The sequence below is a fragment of the Mytilus edulis genome, chromosome 10, assembly GCF_963676685.1.
Source record: "Mytilus edulis chromosome 10, xbMytEdul2.2, whole genome shotgun sequence".
Taxonomy (NCBI): domain Eukaryota; kingdom Metazoa; phylum Mollusca; class Bivalvia; order Mytilida; family Mytilidae; genus Mytilus; species Mytilus edulis.
This window is the reverse complement of record NC_092353.1, coordinates 55,246,109-55,268,438: the sequence shown is the minus strand read 5'-3', so window position 1 is coordinate 55,268,438 and position 22,330 is coordinate 55,246,109. Positions and strand designations below refer to the sequence as shown.

The window sequence follows — 22,330 nt, the reverse complement described above, 5'->3', positions numbered from 1 at the left end:
TGAGTTTGACGCTTTACAGTCAAGGCCGTGACTTCAATACATTGTAGTCAACAACAAAAACTTTTACAGTTTTAGGGTGCTAACGTCAGAGGTGGATTTAGCCTAGGGGATGGTGGGGGGGGGGGGGGTCCAGGGGGCCCGGGTCCCCCTTTTGAGAAAAAAATTGTTTGCTAATATAGGGAATCACTGAGGCATGACGAAATCGGGCCCTCTTAGTGATACAGAATAATAATTAAAAAAAAAGCACCACCCCTGGCCCTCCCCTTCACAAGGTTGTTATATAACGATATAGTATTTCCAACTGTCTATATGGGCAAGCCTGGATTACATCGTCAGTTTGAGAATTTTTAACTTTTTCTTATCGGTGTCTTCAACAAAACTTTACTAAAACTTTTCGGTGCAGCAAAACTTACTACATGCAGAGACATATATACACATATGTGTACTAAGAAAAGTGTAAAAAGTTATCTTGCAGACGAAAATTACGACATCCTTAAAAGACATTTTTTTTTTTATTTCATACTACAATTTTTAGCTAGAAATATAAAATTTGTTTTATCAGTTTGTACAAAATTAATCATAAAACGATTCTTTTTTAATGTCCAGCGATGTAAAATACCAGAGATTTGCGACATTCTATCTTGCAAATTAACGACTTCCGGTAGTTAGTTCTCTCCGAAGGTCAACGAAAATGCTGTCGAGACTAGCATTAAAGTCAGGTAATTGTCGTTGATTTTCAGTGTTTTTGTCGTTGACAGAATGCTAGACATTACCTTGTAGTTAATAGTTTATGCTAAACTCGATAGAATTAATAATACGCAAATAAAAAACACATTATAAAACTTAGTCTGAAAGTCTTCCTATTTTCTGTTTTAAAAATCATATATGCCGGTATGTTACTATGTTAATTGATGTCTACAGTTTTCAAACAAGAATGCAACATATTTTTTAAGTCAGAGGGACTCAAGGGTTTCAAAAATGATTCGTCCAGGACTCGTGTACAACGAGAACCCTGTTCGTGGTCACAAACTATGGAAACTTGTTTGGGTTCATCTTTGCCATTGACAAAACTGCTTGTTGACGTTAAATAAAGTCATTTAGAATATAAAAATTATTATCTTTTTACTTTTTTTTAAGGAGACAAACTTGTCAGGAATATTAATGAATATCCATTAATTGGTGAATTATATGTCAATTGAGGTATAGTCTACCACCATTTCAGTATTTGAGGTGACAATGACAGATAGAACCACTTGAAGTATTTTAAGAAAGGCAATGTAGTATACCTCGGTTCAAAATTCAAAAATCAATTGAGAAAAAAACAAATCAGGCCGAAAAAAAAAAAAATCGATGTTTCCGGTAACCAGACCGACCGATTGTATCAACCGACCCCGTTTTTTGCACAGGCTTCTGATAGATGACATAATATTTTTTCTCTCTTGCTTCTACTTGCATAGAAAGCCAGTAAAACATTTTATTAATGTCAAAAGGAATTCCAAATAGGTTAAAAACCAAGAACTTCAAAAACATTGCAAATGGCACACTTCCGGTTTTTGAAACTAATTATGGATCCGGACTTGGAAAAACCATGATAATTTTCCGGATTTCATTTACGATGTCAAAAAAAAAAAAAAAAGAATTCCGACCTACCGACCCTATTTTTCAAAATGATGTTACTGGAAACACATATCTTTTTTTTTTAGGCCTCAGAGGTTTCAAACTAAAACTGAGGGGAACATATCAAATGTAAGAGGAGAACAACTACACAACAGAAACACTAAAATGCTATACACACAGAAACAAACTATAAGATTTAACAATCCATTTTCAATGTATGATGCAGTTTTTAACTTACTTTTTTTTAAAGTTATTCTGAGGCATTATCTCTTTATTGTCAGATTGATATTCACAACTAAACTCTGCTTCATTATATCAGTGATTGGGAAGGACGTGTGCCCTGCGTCTATAGCGCATATTGACAAGAAATTGTGCATACAGTGACAAATGTAAGTGCCCACTTGGCGCACGATATTTTTCACTTCGTTTCGAAACGTTTAGATATCGTCAAATGAATTTCCGATCGTATGCCGTGCCGCCATGTGTGTGTACACAACTGTATAATGGTCCTCCAATAATAGGAGGAATAGGAGCACTTATATATTTTTTGGGATGTCTTGGGTGTTTCCCTATGATAATAGAACCATGCAAAATAACGTCTCGGTGTTTTCCTATTGTAATAAAAGAACCATGCGGTCTAACTGATAACCCGAAAAACGTAATTAACCATCATTCATGATATATTTTTTTTGTAAACAACTTTAAATTTGTGAAATTTGGCTAGTACAGACGAGATTTAACTCTAATAATCTCATTTAGTTTAGCTTGCTATTATTTCGATTGAAGAACCCCAAAGACTTTTTAGGAATATAGATTTTGTCTCAATAAAAGACGCTTACATGTAACTGTCCTTGTCATTTTTTGGTCTTTGGCTCGTTTTGACATTTTGTAAACATGACTTCAGCGATTTGTTGTTTTGTTATCATTCTATGAATTAATGGTACTCTATACTGTTATTCTTGTTACCGTGATGAAGTTCCTATAATAATACAAGAAGTGCAGAGGAAATGCCTAAAATGTCCTCTGATACGGAACTTCTGGAATAAGTATGGTATCGACGAAGACCCAAATTTAATGTAAAAAAAACCATGAACATGAACAAGGCAACAGTACCAGTTTAAACATTGTAAATAAAGGTTAACTTAAATATTGTTGGGGTTGGAAAAAGTTATTGTATATTCATTGAAATTGAAATTACAAAATCAAAGGAAGAATATCCATGATTTTAATTAAAATCATAAAGGTAAGTACCAACACCTCTTTGCCAAAATATACTGTACAGAAGTCAATTCAAATGGCCCACTCATTTGACAACATGGCCCATTATTTTTTTAAATGGCCCATTGAATTTATTTTTGAGGGGCCCTGGGCCCATAGTGAAAAAAACCTTCCAGATCACTGTTATATGTCAATATGGATTTTGAACTTTGTTAAGATTTGTTATAGTCCGGCGGCTTTGTGAAAAAATGTGCACATCCTGTTACAAGCATGAAATTTGGCATAGACCTTCCTCAACTATTACTCTTTTATTTCAGATAGGGAGGCAATTGAAAAAAATGTCTCACTTCCGGTAAAATCCAAAATGGCGGACATCATACTTAAATCAGCCCAATATCGAAGGCTAGCGTGTAAAAATGTGTTATTAACATGCTACTATCATAATATTTGGTACATACCTTTGTGTTTTACTACTTTTGGATAAATTAAATAGATTGGATGTCTTCAGAAACCCACTTCCGGTTAAAATCCAATATGGCGGACACTACTTAAATAAGCTTATTTTTTAGGGAGGGTAATTGAAATGTGTTTTAACGTATTGCTACTATAGTTACATTGTGTATGAACCTTTCTTTGGTGCTTCTGACGGAGACAATGTATAAGACATATGTCTTAAAAAAAAACTTACTTCCGGAAGTATCCAAAATGGCGGACAGAGAAATATCAATTTTTTATTCATTTTTTCAATTTTTTTCAAAATGTAAAGAAAATGATTTTATTTTGTGCTGGTCATTAAATTTTTGGCTGTAAGTTATCCCCAAAACCACTTATTCTAGCATGTTGTAAATGCTAAGATATAAAGTTGACACTTCTGGTAAAAATATGACGTAAATTTCAAAGATGAGTCCTCAATCTATTTCTTCGATGTAGAGTTTTGGATAGATTGATTTAAACAAAATAAAATCACTTTAGTACTAAAAAATATTTAAAATTACTACTATTTGGCAAAGAATACATGCTTATTCACAGTCACCACCACATGCACACTAGGCAGTGCACGGGATACTCGATTTTACAAATTACGATTACGATTCGTTTAAAAGTAAAAAGGCATCCTTTCTTACACCCATAATGTACAAGCTTCTGAAAAAATGATGAGGTCTAAGAAAGTGTTCTTTTTAAAAGGGACCCTCTTTGTCCCTTCTCAATCCACTAGTGACAAGACTAGGTAGCACAAGAGTCAATCCAAAGCTTGTCTCACTAAACACCTGCATTAGTATATTACACGTTTTGCATGCTTGAAAAGACTAGAACAAGTCGTGGGAATAGCCTCACTTAAAATGAGTTTTCCCTTTTGTGCAAAAATTGACTTTTTTGCTTCGTTAATCATGTTAGATCTGATAAGTTTGTGCGATCTTACAGTAAAACCCCGGTGATTTAGGCTGATCAATCATCATTCTTTATGTTAAAGTCACATCTTCAAATACCATCAATGTCTCCCACGCAGTCTTTTTTTTCCTTTTCAAGCAAAGAGAAAACAGTATCACAACCCGTCATAAGGTATAGGTCAGAAATAAAAGTGTGTGATCACTCATTGCCTAGTGCATTTGAAAGGCCATTGATAGATATCAATCCAAAGATTTTTGCCTCCCCAAATACAATCCATAGTTCGTCTGCCCCTATGTCACGGAATAGCGAAATAGTATTGACAGCATCATCATTGACTGTTAATCATGACTCGTTTAAGTGCGTGTTTCACTGCATCAGACACATGCACCATGATTTAAGTGTCAGTCAGTGTCAGTGTCAGAGCTACACTTAAAATACACCACGTGGTGAATAAGATAGAATATCATGAGCATTTGTTGCTACAACTACCATACTCATCAAAGACTTCATCCACTCTTGTTACAGTCTCAAGGTATTTTATTAAGGTAAGGACATAATACACAATCATCATACTCGTTAGGAAACACCTTGAAACTGTAACAACAGTGAATGTAGTGTTGGATGTGAACATAGACAATACTGGTAGTTTGAAAGCTGCTAAAAGAAGCAAGGGCAACATTTAGGGGAAAGGGAATACACAGACGAACCCAGGATTAAAAACATCCTCAAAATTGGGAAAGTTTTCTGAGAGATGACGACAGTAAGAAAGAACTTTTAAGTTTTCATTCTCAGGAGCTTGCTCAATACAATTTTCAGTACAAGGTAGTTGAAGCAACAAATGCTCAGGATGTTCAGTGTTATCCACCACTTGATGATGTTTCAAGTTTCGCACCATGTTTACACGAAGAGACTGACACTAGAATCAAGATAGATATGTCTGATGCAGTGAAACATAGACTTAATTGAGTCATGACTCAAACAGTAGATACTGATGTCATTGCTGTTTTGCTATTCCGTGACATAGGGGCAGACAAACTTTGGTTTGCATTTGGAAGGGGAAAAGTATCAGATATCAATCAATGACCTTTCAAATGCACTATAGGCATTAAAAGATAACACGTTTGCTGGAAAAGGAACTGCGTTGGTGACCTTACTGGAGTTTGAAGATGTGACTATAGCATTTAGAATGATGATAGACCAGCTAACATCACCATATGGATTTGATGTTTAATGTCATTGAAAACGATACGTGGTTTTGTTGGAAGATCGAAAAATAAAAGAAACAGATTAGGTTAACAAGGCAAGAAAATATGTGTTTTTGCAGAATCTATGGATGTGAAAAGCAAAACCACAGTCTTTGTAAATTTTGGAAATCAGCTCTCCGATTGTGAATTGCGGCCTACTGAGTATGCTGATTGGGTATTATGTCCTTACCGAAATAAAATACCTTGAAACTGATATACGAGTGGATTAAGTCTTGGATGCGTATGGTAGTTATAGCAACAAATGGTCAGGATATTCTATCTTATCCACCACGTAATGTATTTCAAGTTCAGCACCAAGTTCACATTCAGAGGCAGACACTAAAATCATGGTGCATGTGTCTGATGCAGTGAAACACGCACTTAAACGAGTCATAATTCGAACAGTCGTTAATGATGATGCTGTCACTACTGTTTTGCTATTCCGTGACATAGGGGTAGACGAACTATGGATTGTGTTTGGGAGGGCAAAAGACTTTGGATTAATATTATATCTATCAATGGCCTTTCAAATGCACTAGGCAATGAGTGATCTGAGTGATCTGAAACACTTATTATTAGCCATATCTTTACATGTTGTGATATGGTTCTCTCTTTTCTTGAAAGGAGGAAAAAGACTATGTGGGAGACATTGATTGCATTTGAAGATGTGATTTTAACAAAAAGAATGATGATTAATCAGATTAAATCACAGGGGTTTTACTGTAAGATCGCACAAACTTAATAGATGGGTATAACATGGTTCACGAAGCAAGGCAATAACTATTTGCGCAACAGGGACGGCTTTTTGAGGCTATTCCCTATACTTGGTCTAGTCTTTTCCAGCATGTAAATCATGCAATATACTTAGGTAGGTGTTTAGGGAGACGGGATTGGCTCTTGTGCTACCCACTCCAGGCGGGGACAAAGAGGATAACTTTTAAAAAACTCTTTTTGAGGCATCATCATTTTGTCAACAGCTTATACCTTGTGGATGTAAGAAAGGATAACGTGGTAATTTTTAATGTGGAAAATCGGGTATCCCGTGCACTGCGATGTGTGCATATCATGGTGACTGTGAATAAACATGTATTCTTGGCCAAATAGTAGTAATTTTAAATAATTTTTAGTATTATAGTGATTTTATTTTGTTTTAACCAATCTATCCAAAACTCTACATCGAAGAAATAGATTGAGGACTCATTTTTGAAACTTACGTCATATTTTTATACGACCGCAAATTTTGAAAAAATTTTCGTCGTTTATTGCTATCACGTTGGCGTCGTCGTCGTCGGCGTCGTCGTCGTCGTCGTCGTCGTCGTCGTCGTCGTCGTCCGGCGTCCGAATACTTTTAGTTTTCGCACTCTAACTGTAGTAAAAGTGAATAGAAATCTATGAAATTTTACACAAGGTTTATGACCATAAAAGGAAGGTTGGTATTGATTTTGGGAGTTTTGGTCCCAACAGTTTAGGAAAAAGGGGCCCAAAGGGTCCAAAATTAAACTTTGTTCGATTTCATCAAAATTGAATAATTGGGGTTCTTTGATATGCCGAATCTAACTGTATATGTAGATTCTCAACTTTTGGTCCCGTTTTCAAATTGGTCTACATTAAGGTCCAAAGGGTCCAAAATTAAACTTTGTTTGATTTCATCAAAAATTGAATCCTTGGGGTTCTTTGATATGCCAAATCTAACTGTGTATGTAGATTCTTCATTTTTGGTCCTGTTTTCAAATTTCAAATTCTACATTAAAGTCCAAAGGGTCCAAAATTAAACTAAGTTTGATTTTAACAAAAATTGAATTCTTGGGCCTCTTTGATATGCTGAATCTAAACATGTACTTAGATTTTTGATTATGGGCCCAGTTTTCAAGTTGGTCCAAATCAGGATCTAAAAGTATTATATTAAGTATTGTGCAATAGCAAGTCTTTTCAATTGCACAGTATTGTGCAATGGCAAGAAATATCTAATTGCACAATATTGTGAAATAGCAAATTTTTTTTTAATTAGAGTTATCTTTCTTTGTCCAGAATAGTAAGCAAGAAATATCCTATTGCACAATATTGTGCAATAGCAAGAATTTTTTTTAATTGGAGTTATCTTTCTTTGTCCAGAATCAACTTAAATCTTTGTTATATACAATATACAATGTATATACACTTTTTACTACCAACTGATAAATTTAAATAATCTTTACCATTCAGTGATAACAAGCAGTTTTTTTACATCTTAATATTTTATGATGTATTTAAATGAGTAGTTATTGTTGCAAACTCCATTAGAAATTTGAATTGATATCAGTTTTGAAAAAGGGAAACGGGGATGTGAAAAAAAAGGGGGGGGGGTTAAATTTTTCTCATTTCAGATTTCATAAATAAAAAGAAAATTTCTTCAAACATTAATATTCAACAGCATAGTGAATTGCTCAAAGGCAAAAAAACCTTTTAAGTTCATTAGACCACATTCATTCTGTGTCAGAAACCTATGCTGTGTCAACTATTTAATTTTAGATTTAAAAAGTTTGAAGAAGAAATCTTTAATTGATTTGTAAAATCTTGGCATTTGTTTTGTGTAAAAAAAAACCCATGTAATGTCAAAAATTTGATCACAATCCAAATTCAGAGCTGTATCATGCTTGAATGTTTTGTCCATACTTGCCCCAACTGTTCAGGGTTCGACCTCTGCGGTCGTATAAAGCTGCGCCCTGCGGAGCACCTGGTTAACTATTGTCAACTTTATATCTAAATATTTACAACATGCTAGAATAAGTGGTTTTGAGGATAACTTTAAGCCAAAAGTTTAAAGACCAGCACAAAATAAAATCATTTTCTTTACATTTTGAAAAAATTGAAATTTGAATAAAAAATTGATATTTCTATGTCCGCCATTTTGGATATTACCGGAAGAAAGGGTTTTTAAGACATATGTCTTATGCATTGTATCCATCAGAAACACGAAAGATAGGTTCATACACAATGTAATGATAGTAGCAATACGTTAAAACACATTTCAGTTACCCTCCCTTAAAAAATAAGCTTATTTAAGTACAATGTCAGCCATATTGGATTTAAACCGGAAGTGGGGTTTCTGAAGACATCTAATCTATTTAATTTATCCAAAAGTAGTAAAAAAAAAAGGTCTGTACCAAATATTATGATAGTAGCATGATAATAACACATTTTTACACGCTAGCCTTAGATATTGGGCTGATTTAAGTATGACGTCCGCCATTTTGGATTTTACCGGAAGTGAGACATTTTTTTCAAATGCCTCCCTATCTGAAACAAAGGAGTAATAGTTGAGGAAGGTCTATGCCAAATTTCATGCTTGTAACAGGATGTGCACAATTTGTCTGAAATATGCTTGTAGCCGCCGGACTATTAGTGATAATGGTCAGGAAGAGACTTCAGAACAAAAATAAGTTTGAAATTAGCAGTCGCCTAATAGCCAGTTTTGAGTTCTTTTTCATGTGGGCCCATAAATATTTAATCTTATTATTCCACATACATGTGCACCTAGAAATAATTATTATTATAAATGCATGACATGCAGTGTAGGTTACAGAAATTAGTTTATATGACTGATTTGATCAAATGAAAAATAAACCAGCTACAATGTACATTGTATTAATAATTAAACTGTTATTTTTTTTTCAAAGCTAAGCTCATGAAGCTCATTGACCATGTTGATTGACACAAACCTGGCTCAGTTTTCATTTACTCATGCAGGTCAATTTTTTGTGCTGTTCTATTCGACAGCATATTCTGATTTATACATGTAACTTTGTCTCAAATTAATTTTACTGGCAAGGGGACCCCAAAATAAGTTAACAGAATTTATAATTAAGAAAAAGCAGAGTCATTGAATTTAGGGGTTTCTGTAACAAAATGCAGAACAAAGTGTCAGAATCAATTACATGTACATGTATCATCACTAAGTGGTTATCAAAGATGTTATGGTATTTTAAATGAACTTTAACAACAATCATTGCCTGGTCAACTTCTTACCCAATATGTTGCTCATGGTACATGTATTTCAAATTCAGTCAAGAGTCACATTTCATCATATGCAGTATTAGGTCAAGGGTTTTAATTTGTTGGATTATCATTTTAATAGTCTTAAAACAATTTTTTAAAGAAAACCATTTTTTATGAGTGAAAAATACACATTATTGAAGATGGATTAAGTCATTTGACATTGCTTCTCAAAATGTGTTATGGAAATTGAGACAGACACGTTATCATGGGTAAGGGAAGAGGGTTGAGGCACCCTCTGTTTTGGGCTGGCTAGTGTTATTTTAATGTGTTTTCTTTATTTTTCAGCTTCTGTAGGCAGGTTTTGTGGATTACAGAGGTAAGTGTAAAAGTACAGCATACATTTGTAACTATTATAAACCAATTTATTGTCACAGATACTTTAAAAATTTACTTGTTAAGACATAAATAAGGAAAAATAAAAAGTTTTACATATATGTGAGACATTGTTTTGTCGTTATTTTTCTTCTCTTGAAAATAAATCGCTCATGAAAAATTAGTTGGTTTACAGTAATCTATACTATTAAACGAAAAGACCTCATTTTGTGTGCCGCTTCTCTTCCTTCCACAACAAATTAATTATAGTCGCATTTGTCATCCATTCTTATGACTATTCAATTTGGGTTATTTTGGGAGAACAAAAATAAAGGTGTCTGGATATTGTTTCGTCATCAGACCGACTTTTAAGTTAGACATGAATACAGGTTTTAACATTGAGAACCAATCGTATGATAGATAACAAAAATAAAAAATAAGCCAATCAGAGTGTTGTCCATATCCTGGATTTTAGATCGTAAGAACCACTGCTATTATACCTCGGTTTTAACTTACACATAATTTTCATAAGTACTCTGACGGGGACAGGACAATTATTTTCGCGTATATCTGCATATATACTACAGGGATCTCCATGAATGAAAATTGAACGATGGAGGAACTTTCACCATCACAAACCGTGTCCACGCGTACAGTGTAGCGTGATCGAAAGTATTTCATCCCTCCATATAAGGAATGATGAACATGCTAATTCATTGCTTATTTAAATTATATTTATTTAAGTTTTCATTATAGAAGTATCATTAATTAATTGCTGTTTGTAACCATCACTGGGGTAAATGTGATCTCCGTAACTGCAGTTACGTATATCAAAAGATGGCGGACGAAGTTTCTGGTCAATATTTCTTTTGTCAATTCTGTAATAATTCAGTATTATTCTTCGGTTTTTCGTGTCTTATTTAAAGTATTACTGAGTTTGAAATTGAAATGCAAAGCATCTTTTCATAGTTCAAACGCTAAATAGAGAAATCATCATTTCAAAAATCGCGAAGATATGGGTAACTGTGTAGACTGATATCCGTAACTGTAACAAACGTTGAGTGAAGGACATCCGTAACTGTTGAGTTACATTGTTTCTGTTTCATTCATTATACTCGATTTAATAGTAAGGGTCATCATTTTTTTTCCGAAATAAAACTCATAAATTCCCTCAAGAACCCTCCCACGTTCACTTTGTTTTTGTTAACTATTTTTCTTTGTATCCGCCTGTTGAGTTAAGCCTTTTCAACTGATTTTCTAGTCTGCTCTTATGTTGTACTGTAACACCACTGTCCCAAGTAAGGGGGAGTTGAACGCCACCTTCCATGTTTAACATCGCTAAATTCTGTATTTGCCTAGGCCTGACACATGTCACGGGAACCTGCAGTTCAGTGATGGTCGTGAGTTGCTGTGTTACATATTTGCGATTTGTTCTTTTTTTTGTACGTAAATAAAGCCATAAGTTGCAATTGACTTGTTCGAATTGTGTTACATTCATCTTTTCGGGCCTTTAATAGCAGACTATGTGGTATTGGCATTGCTCACTGTTAAAGGCCAAATGGTGAGCTGATAAATGTTAATTTCTATGTCATTTGGTTTCATGTTGAGAGTTATCTCATTGACACTCTTACCACATCTTCCTATTGTTATTTATATGTTCAGGACGAGAAGCATGCCACATGCCATCTATTGACCACCGTCAAAGAGTTGTTACAAGGATTATTAACGTAGAAAGAGCACGGAATAATCTCTACACGATGCATCTGATTAAACGAACCCTTTCTGATCTGACGTGGATGTGAACTTGTACATCCGGCACAGCAAAACGGATGCCCCATTTTTGCTACGGTTTTTGGTGAGGTAGTCCAATTGAGACCATTATTTCCAATCCCTAGTCACTCTTGGCAGTCTTGAAATGTTGTGGTTAGGTACTTGTTGATTATGATCAGCTGTACGTGATATTGTGCTATTTGGTTTTGTCTTTGTATATTGTTAACCTTTACTCTATGTTACTGTTTAAATAATTTATTTTGGGGTGTCTCAGTATTCATAAATACCGCCATTTTGTTACGGTGCTATGGTCATTTTGTACTTTTGCCTTCAAATTTGTTTTAAAACTTTAAAGTGCGTAATTGCAATTTTGTGTTTCCCTGTTGAAATAGTTTTAAATTTTGTTTTCTAGGCATTCAGATGTTGAAATAATGTTGACTGTGATACATTGTACCCCAAATTTTGATATTTTGACCGTTTGCTTTACCCAATAATTGTTTTTAATATAATGGAATTCTATGTGAGTATGAGAGTCAGTGACTCTCATACAAGTGAGAGACTTAGCTATCTATAATATTGCCAGGTTTAATCTACCAGTTTCTACATAAGGTAATATTTGTACCAAATCAAGAATACAGTTGTTATGAATTCGTTTAGTGTGCTAGAGGTTTTAGATTTTTTTCATTTGCTAAAAGACTGTCCCTTCTCAATTTTTCTTCATATTTCATCTAATGCTGCTGACTATATAGAAATACAGAATTGGAAGCCTGATCAATATTTTCACATTATAATTTTAAAGACATCGAAGAACAATTCTTATTCATGTTTATCACACTTTAAATAACCGGAGACATTTATTTCTGTTCAAACATGATTGAATTGTGTAGAAATAAAATCAGTTACGGATATCAATATTTGCAGTTACGTATATCATTGACAATTTATCTACTTCATTTACCCATATCATCACGATATTTTAGATGGCTGTTTTCTCCATTTCAGCGGTTGAATTATGAATAAAACATTTAGTATTTCAGTTTCAAATTTAGTATTACGTTAAAAAAGACATGAAATACCGAAAAATAATACATTATTATTACAAAATTGACAAAAGAAAAATTGACCAGAAACATCGTCCGCCATCTTTGGATATACGTAACTGCAGTTACGGAGATCACATTTACCCCAGTGACCATTCAATTGACAAGCCTTCTTGCTCCCCCCTTAGTCGAGAATGACCAAAAGTTGTCATGCAGATCCCCATGTAATTTTCTTGCTAATTTTGGTGATTGTTATGGGGGTTAAAAATCATGTGGAGCTTCTTTTTTAAGGACACTGTCAAATTAAGAAGTCATGAACCCCTAACCTGTATCGCTGATTTGCAGCAACAACAAAACGATTTGTAATTGTACGGGTTACATGTATGTAAAAGGTTCAAGAAATATGTTAAGCAAACGTTGACAAATGAAAAGGTTTTAATGACTTTATCTAGCAAATTGATGCTATGATCATGATGATGCATCTTTCGAGTTTGATTATAAACTGGAAATGCAGATGTATCAACTTGAATGTAAACTATGAAATGAATTTGGAATTACGATACAGTATTTCTTCACAATAAATATTTAAGTTTTTACTTCTTAACTTTAAAATAATTCTATATTATCTTACAGCAGCATTCGAGTGATTTGCAATAAAATAGTATTAATGTGTGATATCTTATGTTGTACTTCTTTAAAAATGGGGATACTGTTTGTGTGAGTCAAAATAAAAGCATGTGTTTGACTTGTTAAACTGTTTTCTTTGTAACTGGATTATTAATTAATTTATTTAATCTAAATTATCATAAGTGTTAAATAATTCGACAAATGAATCGTCTATCTTCAGATAGTATTCTCCTGTCTGGTTTGTTGATCTATCTGTACAAGCTCAGGTACAAGTGATTAGCGATCTTAATCCGGATATCCCTCAGGGGTTAGAACTGTATATTGGATTATAATATAAAAAGCCTAGGGCTATGCAATTACATGCATTTGATTATAATTGCTTTAAAAAATTACGTCGGGCTATTAAAAATGATAACAGTTTTGAACGATTGCGGAAGACAATTTAACGATGGCGCAGGTCATTTGATGATGGCACAAGATATTTGAATAATGGCAGAAGACAATTTAACGATGGCGCGGGTCATTTGACATTGGCACAAGATATTTAAAGGATAGTGGGGCGCCATCGTTAAACAGGCCATGGAGATCCCTGAACTCTCTTTATAATATAGCAGTGATCGCCATGGAGAAGAAACTTAGAATTAATAGTTATTAGAAAATTAAATACACTTTAGTATTTATAATATAGATACGTATTTTCATAGTTTACAAAAACTTGAAAATAATGGAATATAACAGAAAACAGAATAATAACGGTCTTTGAAAAAGAGAAAGAGGGCTTAAAACTATTGTCCTGTCTCTATGTACCTATATGACTTTTGATATCATTTCAGTAAGTTAAATTCTCCAGACATAAAATCTTTTACATAAATTAATCCTAGAATAGTTAACATACTTTCAACCTAGCTTGATTTGCACTCAATTTCGCTTTTAAGTCAAACAAGAATTCTGGTTTTAAACTTGCACATAAATTTCAAGAGTACTCAGGGACAGGACAATAATATTCGTGTTGATGACAGATAGAGACTCTCTATAATTTAGCAATGATCACCTAGGAGAAGAAACTTGAAATTGATAGTTAATAGTTAATAGCAAATACACTTTATTTATACATGTAGTATACACATGTATATAATATACAGAAACGTGAAAATAATAGAATTTAACAGAAAAAAATAACAGACTTTTGAAACAAGAGAGAGGGCTTAAACTGTTTCCAAGTACCTACACATGTATGAATTTTGATACCTTTTCTGAAATTCTCCAGACATGAAATCTTTTACTGAAATTCTCCAGACATAAAATCTTTTACAAAAATTCTCCCTACAACAGTTCACATACTATCAACCAAGCTATAAATGCCTATGATTTCGCGGGTGTGTTCTAGTACTAATAAAAGTATCATTGGAATTTATTTGTCTATTCATAATGTTCTGTTAGAAGCCATCCTGAACAAGATTGTTGTAGTTTTAGTAATTAATTCTTTGAATACTTAGCTGATATACACTGTTCATGTTTAAGACCCCCAAATTCCAGCACACAAAACAAAACTCTAAGCAAATTAACAACTCTTATTAATCTCATAGTCACAGTAAGGCCTTTGATATGATGAGTGCCAAATGCTGATAATGCTACTACTGTGCATTGAAGATGTAAATACATGTATCTACATGTATCTACAAATTACAGATTATAGATATAAGATGTGGTATGATTGCCAATGAGACAATACATGTTCTAGAAGAAAAAAAACATGTTTGAGGCGGGGAAAAAAATCTTTTACTGTGACTTGACTGTTAGTGTTGCTCTCCACCTATATCAACTTATTCAAAATTCTTTGTCACAGTAAAAATGATTTAAAATGATTTGTGTCATAAATATTTTCGGGTAGTCTGCTTTTTATATGGGTAGGTAGGGAACATCAAACAATTTAATAAAAACTTTGGCCTCACTATATAAATTTACCAATTACCTGGTAGAGTGATTTTAAACTATATCAACTTGATCTCATATGCATTACAGATGCCTACCACAGATCACTGCAAGACCATCCAGTTCGACACCAGCAGTAGGAGGTGACAAACCCTTACCCGTCCTTCCTCAGCATCAGGCAATGATAGAAGACATGGTAAGATGGACACAAGCCAATGAAGTATTTTACGGCAAGGATAGAGATACAGTTAACTTTCCTATACTGAAAATGTCACCTGAGAAACCAAAAATGAGATTTTTAGTTATACCTCAAGAGTGGTTTGATGCCTTGTATACAAAGACAGGAGTTACAGGTAAATATTTACATATATTTTGCTTTGATTTGGTAGAAAAATAAGCATATAAGAGATCAGGCCTTTTGATCATGAAAATTGCTCAGTACAAAATTTAGCTTCTAAACACCATATCAATAATTCAATTTTTTTTCCAGTTATTATTTTTTAAGAGATGATTGGTGTTCAAAGTTTTATAAGATATCCAGAACTTTGTCAAACCATCATTGGATTTTAGGAAACTTTGGCAAAAGCTGTTAAAAGCCCCAAAATGACATGTAAAACAATTCAAACAAGAAAACTAAGAACTATACAAGTATGCATTTGGTTGAATTCTTTTTTTTTCTAGGTCCATATTTACTCACATATGGACTTGCTGCTACATTGGTCAGCAAAGAAATCTTCATAGTTGACCACGTGTTTGCTGATTTGATGATGCTCACACCACCAGTGTTGTTGGCTACCTATTTTTGGGGACCAAAAGTTGGTACTTGGTTCCAGAAGAGAATTGATGTGAGTACATGTATTGTAACAATCTATCATATTTCATTTAATATTGTTTTCCACTATGTATTTGTGAATTGATACTGGTAAAATACGTTTTAAATCATAGGTCAGTGATGAATTTTTTCTTCATCCCAAAATAAATTGAGCTGAAGGTTGCTGGTAGTTAACAGAATTTTTTCTCAATTGTGTTTCTCACTTTTGCCTTACAGGCACAAGGGAGACAATCAATCTCGTTGAGATGACCAACGATAATCTATAAATATATCATACACTTCTCAGGTTTTCAACAACTTGCAACAAATTTGAAACAGGATTAATATTTCAATGATATAAGTAAAATAACACAAATACCAAATTCCCAGGGAAATTCAAAATGAAAAGTCATTTATAAAATGGCAAGCTCTATTACATCAAATGAATGGAATATGACTGTCATAATTTGGACTTAGTACAGGCATTTCCTTATGTAGAAAAAGGTGGATTAAACCATTATCGGTAGTCAAACCACTCACTTGTATGACAATCTCATAAAATTCCATTAAAAAAAATAAAAAAATAGAATATACAAGGAGACTTTTTATTTCATTTCAATTAATGTTGAAAAATACATAGATATTTTATTTGATGTTTTTAGAAAGAAAACCATCTGGTCAATGAAAAACCCACCTCTCACTTGTATGAAAGTCTCATAAAATTCCATTAAAATGAAATCTTATAATATACAGGGAGACTTTAAATTCTATTACAATTATAAATGTTGAAAAATATTTTATTTGATGTTTTTAGAAAGAAAACCATCTGATCTATGAAAAACCAATAGCAGACACAAAGACAAGCTGTACTAAACAAATGGCTAAACTTGAAACAGCTAAAGAGGCATTAGATGCCACCAAGGATTTTGTCCATGCTCAGAAGGTAAAATTTGGTGTTGTGTTTAAAAAGATGACATCTAATAGGTAAATGGGAGGAGATCTTAAAGAAGTGTACATACTGGATGTAAAATATTCAAAGTTCTTGCCTTGACAGCAGTCTACCACATCAAAATTTAAGTTTAATTCTATGGAACAATTGTGGAAAAATAAATGGCATTGTTATGAAATAAAATGGAGGTTTGTCAGTGAAAACTTACTTTTTATTCCATGTTTAGGGTGTGGCTGTTTGTCTTTCTTTCTTGGAATGTACACGTTGAAAACTTTAAAAAAAAAAAAAAAACTTTAAAAAAAGCCCAAAAAAACCTCCTGGACTTCTTGGCTAAATATTAAAGATGGTTTCTTTGGATTTGACCCACCAATAGATACCCTGTTTCTTAAATTATAACATAAAAGGGAAAACTGTGGTTTTCGTCTTACATCTCAAAAATTAAAGAAGTTGACGTAAAACTGTTGATGGTAAAAATGATCTGCAGGTCAAAGTCTTTCTCTTTTGAAATTTGATTTTTACCCTTTTTTACATTTTCATTGAAAATATGGTAGATAATGAAAAACTGTAAACATTTAAAAAATTAAAAACGATACTTTTAACAAAACCAAAATTGTCTATGAAGACTTTTACCCAAATTTTGTGTGTTTAGAAAAAACCAACAGCTAGCAACTGTATTGTTGCCATTGATAAAGGATTTTTTACAAGTTTTTTTTATGTTTTCAGCGAAAACTATAATATATTTTGTAAATAGTATGGTAAATATTTAGTAAAATGAGAACTACTTATAAGTATTCATGCCCTAGAAGTAAAATGCCCTTTACCTATTATCTCAAAACAATAACAATCATTGGTTGACTCCTTGGCTGATAGATATTATTGGCTTCAATTGACAGATTTTACTAAAAATACTGTTTTTATGCCCCATTTATGGGCATTATGTTTTTCAATCTGTGAGTTTGTTTGTTTTTCCGTCAGTCTGTCAATGCAGTTTTGATTAAGTTGAAGTCAAATTTATTTGAATCTTTGTACACATGTTCCCTGTGAAATTATCTTTCTAATTGTAATGCTAAATTACAGTTTTGACCTTAATTTCACGGTCCACTGAACATAGAAAATGATAGTGCCAGTATAAAGGCATTTATGTACATTGTACTTTGAACACATTCTTATTGCCTATTATCTTCAAGTGTATACTAGATTGGAAGAAACTATAATAAGTAAAAATTTGACTAATGAGACAATCAGACTCTTATGTGCCTTGTGTTCATACTGCAAAGGATGAAATGGCTTAGATTGATTTAAGAAAATAGAATGCTTTTATTTTCTTCAGCATTTTTTCCAGTAAAGTTTATCCGAAACGGACTCGGAAATTATATTATAATTTTTTTTTCTTCAGGAATATGTTTTGCTCCAACTTGAGGCATCTTACAGAGAAAGATTGAACAAAGTCTACACAGAAGTAAAGAAAAGATTGGTGAGTTTTATTTTGTATATGACCAGAGAAATCAAATCGACAAATGTATTATGAAGGGCCTGAGCAAACTGCAGATATTTAGAACACTTGTTTCCAATTTGTATAGAATTCATGATCTACAGGGTTGGAGTTCGGGTCTCATTACTGGAGATTTATCGACCATTTCATCGACGTACGCAATGTTTTTTTTTGTGTGTTTAAACTGCATATCTTCCTTTTTGTTTGTTAAGAGAACAACAATTCCATACCTTTAAGCACCTGCATATCCATTTTTACTTGATAAAAATAGAAAATAAGGGGTTTTCAAATATTTATTCATTATGTTTAATTCAAGATAAAGTGATCAGCCATCATACATAGTTGACAAAAAGTATCTTTGATTAAGCTACATTGTCAACTTTGGTACCATTACTGAACATGCTTGTAACAGAAGGTGTTAAATTGATAGAGTTGTAGGCTTGCTTGTTGGTAGCTGTCTCCATAAGTTTGGTCAAGTCATTAGGGCCACCATAGTCAGCTTTGCATGAAGTGTAGTAAGCATGGTCTTGACCCTTGGTACTGGATCTGCATCATTTGAAATTTGTCTTTGAGGTTTTAGTAAATGTTCCATTTTTCAACAGCATCGAATAAATCGTTGTTTATACAACTTGTACAATTTGTCAATTTAACCCTTTGTCAGTATTTCACCTTTAATCAACCATGCTTGTGTCTTAAACTAGCTAGCTGATCACCAGGTAATTGCCTATTATCTTACCTCCTATACATTTCTAGGAATATGATTGGTTTAAAGCGTCCGCGTGAAGACCGTGTATATTTCATATTAGGTTAGTAGGGAGGCGAGGATTATTTCATACACGGTGTGTAGTGGTGTTACGTCCCTTTATATTCCATATTAGGTAAGAAGGGAGGCAGGGCTTATTTCATACACAGTTAGTAGGGTGTTACGTCCCTTTATAAAAACATAACAGTACTGAGAAAAGATTTAAAGGTTTCAACAGATGAAGAAAATGATGATTAATATGGAAATATATTCATAAAATGCATTTAAACCTAACAAGTTGTTATTTATAATTGTTGGCATCTGTTTTTGTAGGATCAATGGAAGTAGTTTCTAAATGCTAACAGTATTGAACATTTGCTCATTTTGATAGGTCACTATTCTAAATTTCACACGTTAAGATAGCTCTCACCCCATATGGAATTTACTGAACCCATATATACCGTATTAGGTCACTAGCACACTATGTTTAATCCTAAACACCTCAGGCTGATTTTACCCATTTTATGACCTCTTCTTACCTTAAAAGCAGAAGATTTCAAATTTTAATGGGAGGGATGGAAGAGGGTCTGAAAAGCTGGAGATTTTTACTCCCGCCGGAAGAATCACATGTATATGTTAGGGAAACATTTCATTTGACCTGCCTTACTTTCAAGCATTTTCATTAGAAATTTCACTGTTGTCAATCTATGTTTTAAAATTTTTGACTAAAATTTTGAATTACTGCATTTTGAGAAATTTTCTATGTTTATTTTTAGGACTTCAAAATGGAAGTTCAGAATGCCCAACGTAGATTTGAGCAAGAACACATGGTTAATTGGATTACATCCAATGTGGTCAAGAGTATTACACCAAAAGAGGTAAAATAATTTTTGGAAAAGCAGATACAGTGTAACCTGCCTAATCTGACACCTGAGTGTTCCCGCATCCTGCTTTAACTGACACATTTTTATGGTCTCAAAGTATGCCTATCTTTGCAGGAAAAAACCTGAGTATTGCGACATCCTGTTTAATCTGACATCTTTTTTCCCCTGGTCCCTCAGTGTGTCAGATAACACAGGTTACACTGTATTGATATTATTAGGTCTATGTTGTATGATTTCCAATGAGACAACTCTCCACAAGAGATCAAATGAGATAAAAGTAAAGTTAACAACTGCAGGTTATTATAAAGCCTTAAAAAATAAGCAAAAGTCATACCACATAGTCAGATATAAAACACCCCGAAATAACAAATTTAAAATTATTCAAACAAGAAAACTAATGGCCTAATGTATGTACAAAACAATGAGTGAAAAAAATTATAATATACAGCAACAAACAACAACCTTTGAATAATTACAAGCTCCTCATTTGGGACAGGCACATACAGAAGGTGGTTGGTTAAAAAAGTTTGTGGACGCCAAACAGTCCAACCCTTTTAATATGACGGATTATTGTGACAGTAGTACACAAAAATAATTAATAATATTCCATGGCATTATATTTTGCTTTGATTTTTTACTGCTTTTTGAGAAGCTCAATGGAGATAATTCCATTAGAACTTTTTAGTTGTGGGGATAATGTTTTTCCCCTGTCTGTCCATTCGTCACTTCATCCCTTCTTCCGTTTGTCCTTCTATCTGTGTGTCCAATTATGGATATCTTATTATTTCAGATAACTCCTACAGTTTGAATGCTATGTAGTTTTCACTCTTTAAGTCTTTGCTGTCTGTTTGTACATATATAGTAGGTGTGCATGTGGTCAGGGTTTTATGCACACTCTTTTCAAAAGTCATCTATCCACCACTGGATAATATATACTAAGATATGCAAGAACTTGTTAGGTAGCATGTTATCATCCGTACACTAAACCATGATAACGCTAGCCTACGTATATTTGTCAAATAAGGATATATAGTAATACCACTATAAAGAAATGTTGGAAACCTACACATATTTATGATTTATAATACCACCACTAAGAAAAGTGTTTGATTTGTTTTCAGGAGGAGAAAAGCATTGCTGACTGTATAGCCACCCTGAAGAAGATATCACAGGCACAATCAGCAACAGCTTAACATGAACTTAGTGTGGACTTTATTTGTTATAAAATATTTAAATAAATTTGTGGAATAAATTATAAGTTAGGACCATTTCTGTGGATTTGTATTATTGACATTGCATTTAAGGATCTTTTGGGTAAAGATTGCATTAAATGCATAGACATTTCTTTTGTGACTGGGTTGAAAGCTATTTTTCCAGGTTTTTTTTTCCAATTTTACAGTACAAACAACATAGGTTTGGGTTTGAGCAATGAAGCGAACATTTGTTTTATCATCCATGTTCAGCAATTTATTAATACACTGTGGATTATTTAATATTCGTTGAATACTAATTTTCATGGATTTCGTGGTTAATGAGGAACCATGAATTTTAAAGTTGAACAAATTACAAATGTTCTAAAGAAATGTCAAAACCATGAATTTAAATATCCACAAATATGCAAATTTTCCTCAATCCATGAAAATTGGAACCTACGAAAACAAATGAATCCACAGTATATATTCAGATCTTCAAGTTTACAAATAGGGTGTACATGAATAAACATACTTGTCTAGAAATCTACTTCATAAATCATGTATGGTGTATTAATCTATCTGCTCTAAAAATATGTTAAACTAAAATTACAAATCAAGGAAAAGTCTAATTTAAAATATCTTAATACGTTCCATTGGTATTGATACTATGGTGTTAAGTATAACATCCATTTTCACTGAACTGGTACACATTTCTATTAAGGGGCCAGCTGAGGTTCCCCTCTGGTTGTGGGATTTTCTCACTGCGTTGAAGACCAATTGGTGGCTCTTAGCTATTGTCTGCTCTTTGGTCTGGTTGTTGTCTCTTTCACACATTCCCCATTTCCGTTCTCATCTTTAATAAAGGGGCACTTAAGCTACAAGATATATTAAAAATCAAAAGTATGATTTTTTTTGTTCAATCATTAATGAAAGTGAAAAAGTGAAATAATAATTTGCTTTAATCAGCTAAAATGGTTCAATTTTGTCAAATTAAGCTAATAATCATTGATAATGAATTATTCACTTGCAAGTGAATAATTCGACCTCATTAAATACATATTCATGTGAACTCCAA

The 22,330-nt window shown here is 33.2% G+C and overlaps 1 protein-coding gene across 1 annotated transcript; it reads left to right on the top strand.

Annotated features, from left to right (window-relative positions):
* Positions 1-591: 591 nt before the first annotated feature.
* On the top strand, positions 592-21,332 carry LOC139492185 (ATP synthase subunit b, mitochondrial-like). The gene is made up of 8 exons (XM_071280365.1): positions 592-719; positions 9,789-9,819; positions 15,275-15,537; positions 15,866-16,029; positions 16,810-16,938; positions 18,341-18,418; positions 19,955-20,056; positions 21,184-21,332. The coding sequence occupies exons 1-8, from the start codon at positions 692-694 to the stop codon at positions 21,253-21,255; spliced, it is 867 nt and encodes a 288-aa protein (XP_071136466.1). The 5' UTR covers positions 592-691; the 3' UTR covers positions 21,256-21,332.
* The last annotated feature ends 998 nt before the right edge of the window (positions 21,333-22,330 follow it).